Genomic DNA, 15,644 nt, shown 5'->3' on the forward strand with positions numbered 1-15,644 from the left:
TATGTTTGTTATTTTTAATGATTCTATGTACAATCATACCCCTACATACAAAAAATCCAGGTTACAAAGGCAAAGATGAAGATTTTTTTGCTTCGGTGTACGAAAATAATTCAGGTTGCAAAAGGGTATACTGTAAAGTCAGAGATTCGCCCGGGCCACCAAGAACAATTTTAAAATTTGCGCGCCGCCAACTCAGTAGACTTGCCACCATCCTCCCGCTCTCCCATTGGTTCCTGATGCCAGTTACCACTGCAAGATCCTGCTCTCCTATTGGTCAGCATATATCCCATCATGCCAAATATCTTTCATAGTTATATTTGTTGACAAGCTTGACATATAATTTTTCCGTGATAATATTTTCTCATATATTAAGTTTTTGAAATTTGGCATTACATTTGTTATATAAAAGTTGAATATAATTGATTGTTATGCTGATGACCACTATCTTGTTTAGTATATTTGCATGGTTGAGCAATTTGTTGAGGGCTTTGAGCCGTGTCTTAAGTCTGCTAAGATTTCGACTTAATACGTGTTTGTTTTGCTTAAAGTTGCTAAGGTTGGAGTCCACCATAGGACAAGGGATTTATTTGGGTGTGGCCTTGTTTTAGGTATGCTTTTATCAGCAGCATTAATCATGAAATCCATGAAGAATTCACATACTGTATAGTGGTTTTGCTTATGCAGAAATGGTGGTATATTTCTGGTATGTAGATTGTATAAGTCCCAATCTGCTTTTTGGATATCATATTTTATAGGTGGAAATATTAAATTATTATTTAAACAATTAAGGACTATGGGGAAGTGGTCACTGGTATACAAGTCGTCCAGGACATTCCACTCAAGTCTTTCAGCTAAGTCAACTGAGAACAGCGAGATATCTACTGAAGAAAAGGTTAAGTTGGTATTGGAGAATTAAGTTGCCACAACAGTTTCATTTAGGCAGCATAGGTCATGCTCCAATACGTATTTCTCTATTTTTGTTCCTGGTGTGTATGCAGGGTGATGGATGGATGTATGATATTTAGGGCTAAAGCCCAGGCGCTGGGACCAAGAAGGCCATTCAGCGCCGTAATGAAGTTTAAATAAATTTAATTATGGTAAACGAATTAATGAATTAGTGAAAGAAATTATTGCTAAAATTAGATGTGACTAATAAATAAAATAAAAACATGAAGTTTAATGAGTGGCATGATTAATAATTTGAAATAGTTTAATGTCTAAAAATCTGTAAGATATATATAAATAGTTAACTATATGTTATTAAAAATTTGCATACACTTTAAAAAGGAGATGGGAGCAGAAATATCTACTTTGTCTCCCAAGATGTTCGAGAGGGATTTACCCTGGAAATATCTTTCCCTTTGGTTAAAATATCTGGGGCAAACCACCAGAATGTGCTCCACTGTTAGTATCTCGTCACAGTAAGCACACACTGGTGGGTTGCTTCCTTCTGAAATAAACTGATGGGTTAAATAAGTGTGCTCAATCCTTAATCTCATTAAAATAACCTCTGTTCGTCTGTCAAGCTGTTATGACGAAGGCCAAGGTAGTATATTTTTCCTAATATTTCTATACTTACTGTTATTGGCAAGAAGAGGAGAAGTCTACCTTTCTTGCCTTTTACTTAATACATAAGGCCTAATGTGACCTTTTAGGTCTGTATGAGGCACTTTTCTGAAAGTTGTCTCTGGTAAAACGCTAGCAGCTTTCGCTTCCCTGTCTGCAGTCTCGTTTCCGTGAATCCCCGCATGAGAAGAGACCCAACAGAAAGAGACTGACATATGCAGACAATATATATGAAAAAGCGACTCCTGAACTTTTTGAATTAATGGATGAAAGCTATTAAATTTTTTAATAGCTTCTAAAGTGTTTTTAGAATCAGAGTATATGAGCATTAAAATCTCCTACTATAAGTAGGGGTTTATGTAGATTATTAATCAATGCTGGGAGATCACTGAAATTTGAGCTAAAATTTGGTTGGTTGTATAAGTTACAAATTGTGATCATTTTTTTTGTCCACCACATATATAATTTGATAGCTGTTATCGGATATGATAGTGATGGTGTGGCGGAATCAAAGCTAAGTGAAAAAAGCAAGCCAACTCCCCACAGTTCCGTTAATCGTACAAGCTGACAAAATTTGACACTCTCACACTTTCCCCTTTACGTTACTTTTCACCTGCAGGACAACTGGTTTAACGATAAACCAGACACACAAAACACAAACACATACTCACCTCAGGCTCCAGATACTCAGGGCTAGGCTTTGCTGTCCGCTGGATATAGGCTAGCCTAGACACAACCACCGCCGATAATCACAACACAAACCAACCAACCAAGAATCACAACCCCACAACAACTTAACAACCCGACAAATCACTAAGCAAACGAACACCTACAGCTCGAAATAACACAACCACCACACAACTCAACCCTGCACAAGACCCGCCAACACTAACACTGCCCCAACCACCACTCACAGACACAGAAATGCACAACCAACCTCTTCAATTTCACCACAACCAGACAGTCACACACACAACAACTTTACAACACCAAAATCAATCAAATAACACGACATCAACTGACCACCAACGGATAACTGCTGCCCAAAACAACTCTACGACTTCAACGAACGCCTTACTTCTTACGGCTCCCGTAACACACTCCTGCCACTGATATACACAACAAACACGCTCGTGACCGCCATTCAACCACTCCCATTTATTCCTCCACCAATCTCTCTCTCTCTCTCTCTCTCTCTCTCTCTCTCTCTCTCTCTCTCTCTCTCTCTCTCTCTCTCTAACGCAACTCTCGGAGACATTGTCAAATATAAACTACCATCATTACTCCTCCATAAAAGTATGTTTAAAAGTTCATAGGTGATACTATTATGAACATATACTGTTGAATGTTTGTGGGGTTAGATCCTATGTGTTGCAGGTATATATGTACATAGTATTGGGTTGTGGTCTCATAGGATTCTTTGTAATTCACCCAGGCGTAGTCGGGTTAAGAGGCCATTTATATTCCACTGAATAATTTTATATTCCATTATTGGGAGGAATTGGTGTTAAATTCTGTAAATCGATTGCCGATTTTACTTTGCCTTGAGGTTTATATGCATTGAATTTATCTGGTTTTTTAATTGTTGTATTTGTATGTTGGCTATTAAATTCAGCAGTTATTAATATTCAATTATGAATAACAAACAAGTCTATTTTTCATTTTATAATTTCCTTTTTGTATTTTAAGGATTCAGAACATAATTCGTTCTCATGTTGGTGTGTTAAAGGGTATTTCCTTAATTTAATAAAATTGTCTACACAATTTTGTATTGTGTTCTCTGTCTTGGTGGTTAGTTGGTTATATGTATGTACCTACGAAGCACTCATTACAACCACAAGACGAAGCATGTTTGGTGATGTTAGTTATTGGTTCAGAAGTATTTGATCTAGCTTTAGAAATTTCTGGTTTTGTCATTCTATTGGTCCTTTTCTGTAGTGATAAGGACGGTTGGTTTGAGGGGTTATTTGTTTTGTTGTTGTTAGTGGAATATTTGGGTATTGTGGATGGTTGGGGAGTGATAAGTTATATTTTGGTTTGGTTTAATGGTATGATTTTCATTAGTATTATCTGTTTGGAATTGTAAAGAATGATTTATTGATTCTTTACTGTCCAGATGTTGGCTGTTTGATTGGGATTGAGGGTAATTGTGTATTTCCACTTGTGATGAGGTTAGTACAATATCTTTTTTAAAATGTTCTCATGGTGTAGTTGGAGTTTCTTTGAACTGATTGTAATTTTCAGTATTAACTTTTTTTCCTTTAGGTGGGGTTCGCTTCAGTATTCTTTTCTTTTTTGTCAGTTCGATTATTTATTATCATTATTTGACTCTTCTTCCATTGGAAGTTCTTTTCCATGGATATCTTCCATGTGAGTAGTGGTATTGGTGGGTATAATATCACTTTTATTTTGGGTTTTAGTATTATTGGCATGAGAATTAGTTTCTATATTTATATTATTTTGTTTGTTATTGTGCTGATTGATGTCTTGGTTTTTAGTTACATTTGAAAAGGTGGGGCTTTTGGATTGATTATTAACTCCTCTTACTTTTAATTTGAGCCTTGCTTCCATGATTGACATTCCTGTCCTTTTTATTAACAACTGAAGTTGTGTGTTGTATTGCTAAAACGAGCATTCTTTAGATTTCGCGTGATGGGATAGTCCACAATCAATACATTTTGGGTGGTTACAGTTCCAATTATTGGTATGGTTATCTGATACGCAGACTGCACATATTGCCTTATTACGGCATTCTTTGTACATGTCCATACCTTGAGCATTGTGTACATTGTAGTGGTTTTGGAATGAACTTCTCTATTTTGCCTGAGAATTTTTATTCTAAATGGGAGGCCTTGGCCTGTAAATTTTATTTTGGCAATGTTGATATTTTTATTTTTGTCTTTCCTACTTGAAATTGAGTATATTTCTAGATCATTGAATATTGTTATATCTCAATTTTAAGGAGCCTAACAGTAGTTGTTTTGAAGGAAGTTCTTGTTCGTTGTTGGGTAGGATGACTGTACCCTGTACATAATTCAATGTTTCATGGCTTGTAATTGTTACTTTGATATTATTTATTTCATTTATACTTAAAAAGGCAGTGGACTGCTTTTTATTAGTTACTTGGATAAGCCATTCACTGTCTTTGATGTCTACATTGCATGTCCTGTGTTGGATGTATGTTAAGTAATTTGTTTTCTAGTATTGTTGTCAGTTTTGAGGAAAGAAATCTTGACCAGTTATCTGGTCCAAAGAGGTCATCAAAATGTACCAATCCGGGGTTAAGTCAGTAATCTTTGTTTCCTTTTGGTCCTTCTTTTATGAACATTTCTTGTCTATTAGGATTTTTATATTTTTCTGTATTGATGGGAGGATTACTTGTCTCTAATTCATAATTATTGTTCATTATATATGATTCCATTGTTATGATATTGGAGTTTACCAATTGATTTTTGTTTGTTTCTTTTTTACTTCTGCACCTTAATTGGTTTTCTGGCTCTTGCTACTTCACTTGGAACAGGGTGTTCCTTTGTGGCATTTATAGCACTTTCACTGCTTGAGGCTGGACCAAGGAAATTCGGGAGTGACGTGCCAATAGTCATCAACTGTGCTGGAGTTTTTCCATCATGGGGCCCAGGGGTATTCAAATCAGTGATCATAAACATATTTGAGATGAAAACGAAATAAAAATCTTGAAAAGATATTATCTTTGGCCCTTTGCGAAGTTAAATCTTCCACCAATGGCACAAGTGAGAAATGACTCCCAAATGTTCGCATCCCTACCCTACCCCAAAAGGGGATGGCATTACATGATTATTATGGCCCAAGTGTAAGCAGAATCCAGTTGCTAGGACTAAGAGTATTATGATATTACAATTATCCCCATCCTAATCACATTATGGGTAAACCAGACAGAGTGCTGAGAGTTCTATTCCTAAAACCAGGGCCCCCTTGGAATCCGTGGTCCAGCTCCACAGAATAGTTCTGCCTGAAAAACCAGACCCGAACATTGTTGGGTAGATGATGGATCTACCACAGTTCCCACTACTTAGCTTTGGATTTAACTTTAATCCAAGTTATATGTTTTCTTATTTATGTATGGAAAATTTTGACAAAAGTGTAAAAATCCACAAATATTAACCCAAAAATATATATTGTTATATGGGACTCTTGGGTTTGAACCTGGGAAGAAATTCCTGAGGTTCAAGAGCCCCCTCACCATGTCAAGGTGGTCCCAAAATGACGGGGAGTAGAACTGGAATAAATAACTTTTGGCTAAGGGGCCTATATGTTTAGAAAAAACAAAAACAAAACATTTGTTTTAACCAGTAGCTGTTGTGCTGTGTTACATACCCACTCAGCTGTCTACATCTGTCTTGGTCCATTTCCCTGTAGGACTAACCCTCCTAGCAAACTCTATGTGGAGTCTAGTAATGCGCCTCAGTGGTCTTACTAAACTACTTGATAATCATAATTTACATAAATGAGATGAACAAATAATTTCTGCTGGAATAAAATAAAATATAAACTTAAGAGAAAAATGTAAAAGTTGTATATCTTACCATTTTTTCTTGTATATGAGTCAGCAAAGGCCAGACACTGAATTGCTTCACTACTAATGTTTTCAAGGCTGCTAATACTGGATGATCGGGATCGACTAAATGACCCATCTAGCTTGTCTGTTGTTATGCAAGGTAAACCAAAAGGAAGAAAAAATCAGAGATTAGTCATAAGGCATTAATGAAATGAAATCTGTAATGTAAACAGAGATCTAAGAAACTGAAAACTATTACTGTGTTTTTTATAATATCCTACTCATGTCACAAAACTAGAAATACACAGAGCAAATTATGCAAGTAAGTTAGCTTAATGTCTGCAGCTAGTTCGTATGAATAACCATAGCAAATTCTGTAAAGCAAATTTCATTCGTTTAACTTAGTGCTATTAAAATACATTTATAACTTTCCATGAACTGCATAACAAAACACCTTAGCAAAATCTAGCCATATCTCTCACAAAAATCAAGGCCTTATTTCAGCCACATCTTAAGCAACAAGCCCTTTATATTACCAACACTACACAACAGCAAAAGCAACATTATAATTACATCCATGCTACTATACTCAAATCAAAATGCATGCAAACTTATTACAGTATCTCCTAGATATACAATTTTAGCCAAGTATCAAAGCAACCCCATTTATCAATGTAACAAATGCCATGCCAATAATTCACAGCTTTACAAAACATTTCACTCATTTAGTTTTCTTTTTGGTATTGCAATATGCCGTTCTAATTACTGTGATATACATTTTACTGGAAACTGCATAATTACTTCATACTCTGGAACTGCTGTATAAACCACTGATTTCTACAAATACTTGGAATATCTGCTGCCATATGAGTTTTAGAATATCTCAAGAGGCTGAGCATCCAGCATTAACTAATTGCCTAATCACCAACCATGAACTATCTTCCAGTGTGATATCCACAAACACTAGGCAATTTGAAATGGAGTCAATGATAACCTTTAATATTGGTACTAAGAAAGGTATATTTTTACAATTACAATTAGAGCCCAAAGTAACATGAAATAGATAAAATCTCTTGTTTTGCAAAGAAGGTGATCAGTGTTATTTAGTGATGCATAAGCACGTTAATTCTTCAATATTTATACACCCGTTTTATATTTTTGTAGATTATCAGCCTTAAATTTTAACATTATTCTTTCCTATTTCAATAAAATGCAGTAACATATTTTTTGTTAATGAAGTTAAAACATGACATTTATGTGAATCAAGAAAATGAACATGCTTGCATTGCTAACATACATTTTTTTTACCATTTTCCACACAAAAATAACATGCTTCCTTTTTTGCCAAATAAAACTTAGACAATGATGATACAGTACTATAAAAGAAATATGGGAGAATTGGCAAGATCTGAACATGGATTTGTCTAATACATGTATCAAAATACTGTTGCAAGTTTGTGTAATTAACAACAACAATGAATAATTAAAAGGGAAATCCCTCAAAAAGAAACACCTAGGACTTCCATCAGATAACCAGAAAAGGGAGTTTTACAAAAAAAAAAAATAAAATAAACAAACAAAAGAAGCTAAAAGGCAAATTCAGCTGTTTTCACAAGGAGTACAATAAACTCTTTATCTATTTTCCTTTAAACACATTAAGTGCTCTTTATTCAACATGAAAAACTGCATTGGTAATGCAACTAAAATGTTGCATTAGTAATGCAATTCAAATGTTGCTAACAACTAACATTATGTTTTGACTATTGTTTTATCTATTACGTCTTTAATTATGTCTTTTATTCCTACATAAACCCTTATCTGTTCTTCAAAAACAGAAAAGCAGCTAGTTAGCACTGTCTCATATATCTAACTATATTGGTGATATACTAATCTAGTTAGCCAAGAATGTAATACAGTTTCCTTTTGTTAACACTAAAATAATCAAGAACAGTAACTTACATAACTGATCAATGCAAACAAGATCTTGGATACTGTAGTATAAGCAGCACTTGAACAATAATTACCAACCAGAATTCTTCATGACTTTCCTACCTGGATACTTCCTTTAATTCCTATCAAAGGATACACCAATGACAGGATGCCATTCAATTTTTGAATCATTACACAATGATAGTTTTACATTCACCTTTAAAACTATAAGCTAGAAAAAAAATCTTCTGTATTTTAATCTTATGTATTTTGTCCAGGAAGAAACGCCATACGTACTATTTGATAGGACAACTATAGTGCATGAAATAGATTTACTGATTAATACAAATTTAATACAACTTTGCTGTCTCTCTATTTTCAATTAAATATTTAATCTACCAGCCAAGAAACAATACAGTAAAGTATGTTGATCCATATTCTTTCCATCCTTTTTAATAAAAAGATTTATCCTATGATTTGATATTCTACCAAACTTGTGCCACATTTTTAAGAGTTTTAGAACTACGTATTCTCAAATGTCAGTCTCATTACCTATAATTTGATACACCTTTTCCTACTGCAAACCTTACACTGATAGCTTATTAAAAATATAATTTTAAGGTTTTGTTCTTTGTCATTGCTAGTAAACAGAAATAGAGCTCTGAGATTTTAGGTTATTTTCACTGAAAGGTAATCATACATTTCCACAATGATCTTTACTTTAGCATTATTATGGCTATCTCTAATAAATGGTGATGAGAAATGTTGTTAATATTAAATTCCATGGTCACTGAAAAGGTAAATACTTTTTGATGTTTGTATGTTATTCAAACTAATAATTTCTATCCCTCAAACCTTCTACTCGTCATTTCTTTTATTCCTCATTTCCATGATTTCAGTATAATTATCTAATGATTATCAAATAGCTTCCTGGTAACAAAAATAACAAGATAATCATTCACAGCACTCAGACAAGAGGGTTCTGTTCAAGGCTAAAACTCAATAGTTTATTGTTTGACTGAGTCTTGATATTTTTGAGCTATTTCTTCCTGGGTGCTGGTCTCTGGTATCAATAGTGATAATAAAATGTGATAAAAACTCTGCACGCTCTTTGCATCACCAAAAGGAAAATACATTATTAAATCTTCAAACAATTTTGGCTTCCAAACTAGTTTAAAAACAAATTTTATCATTCCTTGATAACTAGACAACTCCTATTCAGTCAATAGTTTTATAAAAAAATTTGAACAATTCATAAATTTTCACTGCTATTCTATTTACATGATATACTAATAATAAAAAAACTTAATACTCAACTGCAATGCACAAACATATACGTACTATGCTCCTTTTCATACAGTTGATTTCTGGAATGGGAGCCGAATAGCACTCACATTTTTTCAAAAAAGTGTTTAACAATTTTTAAGATGTTAAAGAATGTTAATAATAAAAACAAATATGTATGTAGTAGAAATATGCATGTAAATACAAAGTCACCTAAGATTACATTGTCACCTAAAGTGAAAAGATACTTAAAATGTAAAGCTCTTTATGCCTCTTCCAAATAAACTTGCATTATACAGCTTTTTTTCACAAATCATGCCCTGCCATACTCACATAGTTTCTTGTTGAACATTTCATGCAAGACAATTATCCTTCTCCAGGTATTGCTCTTAATTTCTATACTAATCATTATCACACAATGGAACTTTGCAGCACAAATAATGAGTATAAGTACAAAAAATAACAGATGATAAGTGTTGTGCTTTTAAAATTCATAACCAGCAAAAGCTCTACTAATATGGTATTTCAAGAGTCAATGAGGTGATAAATAAAAGAAAAACACAGGTAAATAGGCCACCCCTTACATAGTATATCTGAAATCTCAAGATAGTTTTTTAAGAAAACTTATGTATTGTAGTAATTAGTAATACACTATAACAGGTATGAAAAGTTTACAGAAATAACTGAATTTCTATGAACTAGCCAAAAATTTAAGTTAAGAATTGTTGGAAGTTAGATAAAACTTCAATTTGACATAGCCACAAACCAAAAAATTTAAGTGTATAAATATTACACTCACGAGCGCCCACAATTTAGTAAATTATACAGGGATGGGAAAAGGAATAAGTTGATAAGAAATCAAAGACCTTCACTTACAATATGAAAAGCTTTTGTTTTCTCATGGTCTGAAACACATTTAAATCTACATACACCCAAAAGTTTGAAGACTTAGCTGGCCGCAATGCTGTTTATAAATTATTCTGAAGTAAACTTCTTAGTATGGACTGTCATTTACTTTCCAACTAAAAATAAACAAATGACAGAGACTATATAGTAAAACTGAACTTTTTTCTTAATGAAGCTCATAAAAATTTTAAAGTGCATGGTACACGAAAACCCAGAAATTCTCCAAATAAATATGACTTTTGAAGGTTTGACCACTACCTTTATTTCCTGTCGGTAAATTTCATGGTGCACATGTAAATTTTAAGTATAGTACTACAGTGCTCCCCCGTATTTGCAGGGGATGGGTACCAAACAACCTGCGAACAGCTAATACCTGGGAGTAGTTGAAACCCTTATAAAAAATGCTTAAAACTGCCAATTTTGTTAATTCAAATTCAAGAAAACCCAACTAAAAATATTTATACCTTTTTTTAATAGTTTTCTCAAAAAAGTGCATTTTATGATAAAAAAAAAAGGAATTTGTGGATATTTCTTATACAAAAATACTGTGAATAGACGAATTTTCTGCGAATAATGGGAGTATATGTTCCAGAGAGAAGAAATCCACGAATATGAAAGTCCGTGAATACAGGGGGTCCGCTTGTATATATAAATAAATACAGGGGGGTCCGCTTGTATATATAAATAAATACACACATATATATGTGTGTGTATTTATTTACATAAGCAGTGGACCCCCTGTATTCACGGGGGATGTGTACCAGAACCCCCTGTGAATAGCTAGAACCCACGATTACTTAGATATCCCATTTTGAAAGTTCAAATACCAAATGTACACTTCAAGTATCATCCTATATCACATATACCTGAAGTTATTATTCTATTACTGTATTAATCTTTGATCAGAGTCATCTTGAACATTTTACCATTAAAACTATCCATACAGCCAATAACACAAAGAGAGAGAGAGAGAGAGAGAGAGAGAGAGAGAGAGCGAGACATGATGAGAGAAGAGAGGAGAAGAGAGAGAGAGAGCACTGAATGGGCAACATCATACATATTTGACCGAAAAGAGTGAAATTATTTATGATTTATTTCAGAGACATAGAGAATAATATGAGAGAGGGAGAGAGAGAGCATAACTCATAATATCAAAAGATTGAAAGGAACCTCTATGCCATGCCATATGTATATACTTTTCCAGAGAGAGAGAGAGAGAGAGAGAGAGAGAGAGAGAGAGAGAGAGAGAGAGAGAGAGAGAGAGCTGAACTAAGTATCTATGCATCTATCTATCCATTTCTCATTCTACCCTTTGGGAGACAGAAAAAGAGATAAATTAAAGAAGTACAAATGAGTTCATCAGGCACAAGTACAATGAGTTAATCAGGCGTTGGCAACAATTTTGGACTCCCGGTCACTTTCTGTCAAGTAATGTGACATGCCTGACAGGCCCACCTTAGCTTGGACTCTGTTAATGGCGATCCTGTTTTATGGCACTTGTTTAGCGCCATAAAATCCGCAATTTATGGTGCCACAACAGGCACACATATATATACATATATATTTGCATATATGGCAGTCCCCAGCTTACAACGGTTTCAGCTTGCGACGTTCCAAGGTTATGGCGCTTTCCAATTATATTCACCAGAAATTATTTCCAAGTTTACGACACGACTCCAAAAAGGCAAAATAATCAATATTTGAATTTTTTTATAAAAAAATGCAATAAAATGCAGTTTGCATAGTATTTAATACAACCAAAGCATTAAAATTAACGTTTTCTAAGGATTTTTGACGATGTTCTGGCTTACAACGATTTTTGGCTTACAACGCATCTCGGGACCGCCAGTATATATACACCTTATATATACACACATATATAAACAGTGGAACCTGTATTCATGTTCTGAGCATTCACGGACTCATGTACTTGCGGATTTCTCTTTGGAACATATCTTCCCCTTATTCGCAGGAAATTTAAATAATCGTGGTATTTTTCTATGAGAAATATCCACAAATTCCTGTTTCTTTATGAATTTCATCATAAAATGCACGTTTTGTGCTAAAACTATTTTGAAAAAACTGGGTATTAACATTTTTAGTAGGTTTTTCTAGTTTTAACTAACAAAATAGGCAATTTTGAGCATTTTTATAAGGGTATCAACTATTCACGGATTCCAGCTATATGTGTGGGGTCTGGTATGCATCCCCTGGGAATATGTGGAACACTGTATATACATACATGCATGCATACATACATATATATACAGGCAGTCCCTGGGTTACGATGGGGGTTCCGTTCTTGAGACGTGTTGTAACCCGAAAATCGTTGTAAGCTGGAACATCACCAAAAATCCTAAAAAAACCTTACTTTTAATGCTTTGAGTGCATTCAAAACTATGTAAACTGCATTCTTATTGCATTTTGCATCAAAAAAACCTTCAAATATTGATTATTTTGCATTTTTGGTGCCATATTTCTTCTGCCAGATGAGTGTTGTAGGCGTCGTAACCCTGGAACATGCGTCGTAACCCTGGAAATAATTTCTGATGAATATAATTGAAAAGCGCCTTAACCTCGGAACGTCGTAAGCCGAACCCGTCGTAACCCGGGGACTGCCTGTATACATATATATATATATACTATATATATATATATATACATATATATATATATATATATATATATATATATATATATATATATATATATATATATATATATATATATATAATATATATATATATATATATATATATATATATATATATATATATATATATATATATATATATATATATATATATATATATATATATATATATATAATACACACACACACACACCTATAATTTCTTTGGGGCCTTGGTCCAGGTGTGTCAGATAATGTTGAGAATCAGATGATTGAGGGATTACTTTATATATAATATACATATATATATATATATATATATATATATATATATATAGTATATACACATATATATATATATATATATTATTATAGATATATATATATAATATATATATATATATATATATATATATATATATAATATATATATAGTTAGTCTCAGTGGATTGAGTACTTACCATATACTGAATTTGTCTTATATTCAAAATTCTCTCTAAAGCTTTTATTATTCAGGGAAAATCCAATATCCGTTCCTTGGCACATCTGGCAATACTTCTGCACTTTTAAACAATATGGCAACCTATCTAGTATTCTTCTGTGTGGGTGGAGAGTGAACATCAAAATATTGTCATTACTGGTTGTGTACATACATTTTTTGTGTATTTGTCCCCATTTAGTGTGCTTTTTTTTTGCAATGGGGGAAAATAGGTTGCTATCCCAAGAGAACATAGCTCAGATAATCACCTTACATAAGGTTAATATAGCTAACAAGGATATCGTGGACGTTGTGAGTGTGACTGTATGTACGGTGCAGATTTCAATTCGCAAGTTCCAAGAAGGGGTTTCCAAGGAAATACCCATTCACCCCTCTCATGGCCATCGTCCACGGGAAATAAATGAAGCTACAGCATGGCTCATAAAGAGAGAGGTGGATAGGAATCCTAGGATTACAGCATGTATCCTCAAACAGGAGAATAAAGTGTTGGAAAACACCAAATGATCTTGTGTTAGCTCACCCTTGGATTTTGCGAGCATATTGCCAGACATTGGCAACTCCTCTGCCAGATGTTGCATCTCTTCACCCTAAAGCAAAGGGGGAATGGGTTCTCTCTTTACAAGAGACAGATTATATGGGTGGAGGATAGATGGAAATGTGTCCTCTGGACAGATGAAGCCACTTTCACAGTGAAAATCAACAGGTGGGGGAAGTTAAAATGAGGGCTTAATCTAAAACAACATGATCCCTATGGTGCCAAGTTCATGCAGCACACATTAAAATACCCCCAGTTTCTGATGGGTTGGTGACATTTTTCTTTCTATGGCACCAGAAAACTCATCATACTGTCATAGAATCAAACTGTGACCAAAGACAGTATACTTTGAACTCCTCGTGGACTATTTGGAAGATTACTTTGAGACCACCAATAATGGCTTCTTTCAGCAGGACGGTGCCCCTGCACATCCTGCAAAATTAATTAAAAATGATCTTGATTTTTGTGGGATTAATTACTTTCAAGACTGGACAGGAAACTAGCCAGATCTGAATCCTATTGAGAACTTGTGGGGGATTCATCACAGTTACGGAACCGTGACATCTCCTCCATTCCTAGTTCAAGATTAGGCTTCATGATATCTGAGGCAATCTTGATCCCCCAACTACGGATGAACCTAACCCTTTCACTTCCACATTGTATACAAGTCATCATCAAGGCCAAAGGAGGCACAATGAAGTATGAAATAACTGTATATGAAATCCTTACTATTTTTTTTTCATTTTGTATCCATCTTTCAGCTCAAATGTAAGTCTATTGTACTGATGAATACTCAATCAGCCGAGATTGTGCATATACTGGGTGTTTCGAAATTAAAGCCCCCACCTTCACAAAACAAATAGAAAGTTATGAAGTTTTCTGCTATAGCCTATCTCCAAGTACATTATCTTAAGTTTCTATTAAGTTATTTTTCATTTTACATTTCTTGTATTTTTAGACTGTGTGACAGAGTTAGATACAGCCATGGCTAATGACTTGGAGGAAATCAGATGGATTGACCGAATCCGGGCTATAACCTTCAGAGAGGCCAGGGACGCTGGCGCATCCTTCATTTCACGTTCCTGGATAGCTAAATACATTCAAAGAGATTAGTGCTTTGATAAAAGAAACTGCAACTAAAATCCATATGGCTGTCATCACAAAAAGGAGTCAAAAGACATCATAGCTGAGACAGTGGGTACACCAAGAAAGTCTTTCTGTAAATTGGCACTTGAACTAGAAACAAAAAGGGGAAAGAAGAGAAGTTATAGTGCTGTATATTGCGAGTTGGAAAAATCTGGTATCAAGCCATTTCATGTTATCAGCAAGCCCAACATCACTCAGCAACAGAGAGAAGACCGTGCATGGTTTTGTGGTTCATTTCTTAAAGATTGGGATGAAGCTGACTTTCTCCATGCCACACCAGATGAATTCTTCATTTACCCAGTAAGGAAGCCAAATCATAAAAATAACATCATTTGGGGTGCAAATTCGGATGATATCAGTGATGCCGTGTGCTATCGCCAAGTTGTGAAATTTCCTGAATGTTTGGGAACTTTTCTATGTTTCACAGCCAAACAGTTAATGTGAATCATCAAAGAAAAAGGACAGTCATGGAATGGCGAATACTTCAGAGAAACTGTGCTTACTGGTGGAGTATGTCCTTTCCTCAAAGATCCTGAAAATATGTTATCTGTTGAAGAAGTAACATTTTTGCCTGATAAGGCACCATCTTTCAAGGCTCTTCAGACACAGGAGC

General features: G+C 34.3%; 1 protein-coding gene across 5 annotated transcripts in view; it reads right to left on the reverse strand.

Moving 5' to 3' along the window:
- The window catches only part of LOC135220913 (syntaxin-binding protein 5-like), a 1,025,750-nt gene that overhangs the window by 261,572 nt on the left and 748,534 nt on the right, over positions 1-15,644 (reverse strand). For all 5 annotated transcript variants that reach the window (XM_064258544.1, XM_064258545.1, XM_064258543.1 and 2 more), the window contains exon 15: positions 6,129-6,245. In XM_064258544.1, the coding sequence (XP_064114614.1) occupies positions 6,129-6,245 (117 nt within the window). The remainder of the gene's footprint in view (positions 1-6,128; positions 6,246-15,644) is intronic.

The sequence above is a fragment of the Macrobrachium nipponense genome, chromosome 2 (assembly GCF_015104395.2).
Source record: "Macrobrachium nipponense isolate FS-2020 chromosome 2, ASM1510439v2, whole genome shotgun sequence".
NCBI lineage: Eukaryota > Metazoa > Arthropoda > Malacostraca > Decapoda > Palaemonidae > Macrobrachium > Macrobrachium nipponense.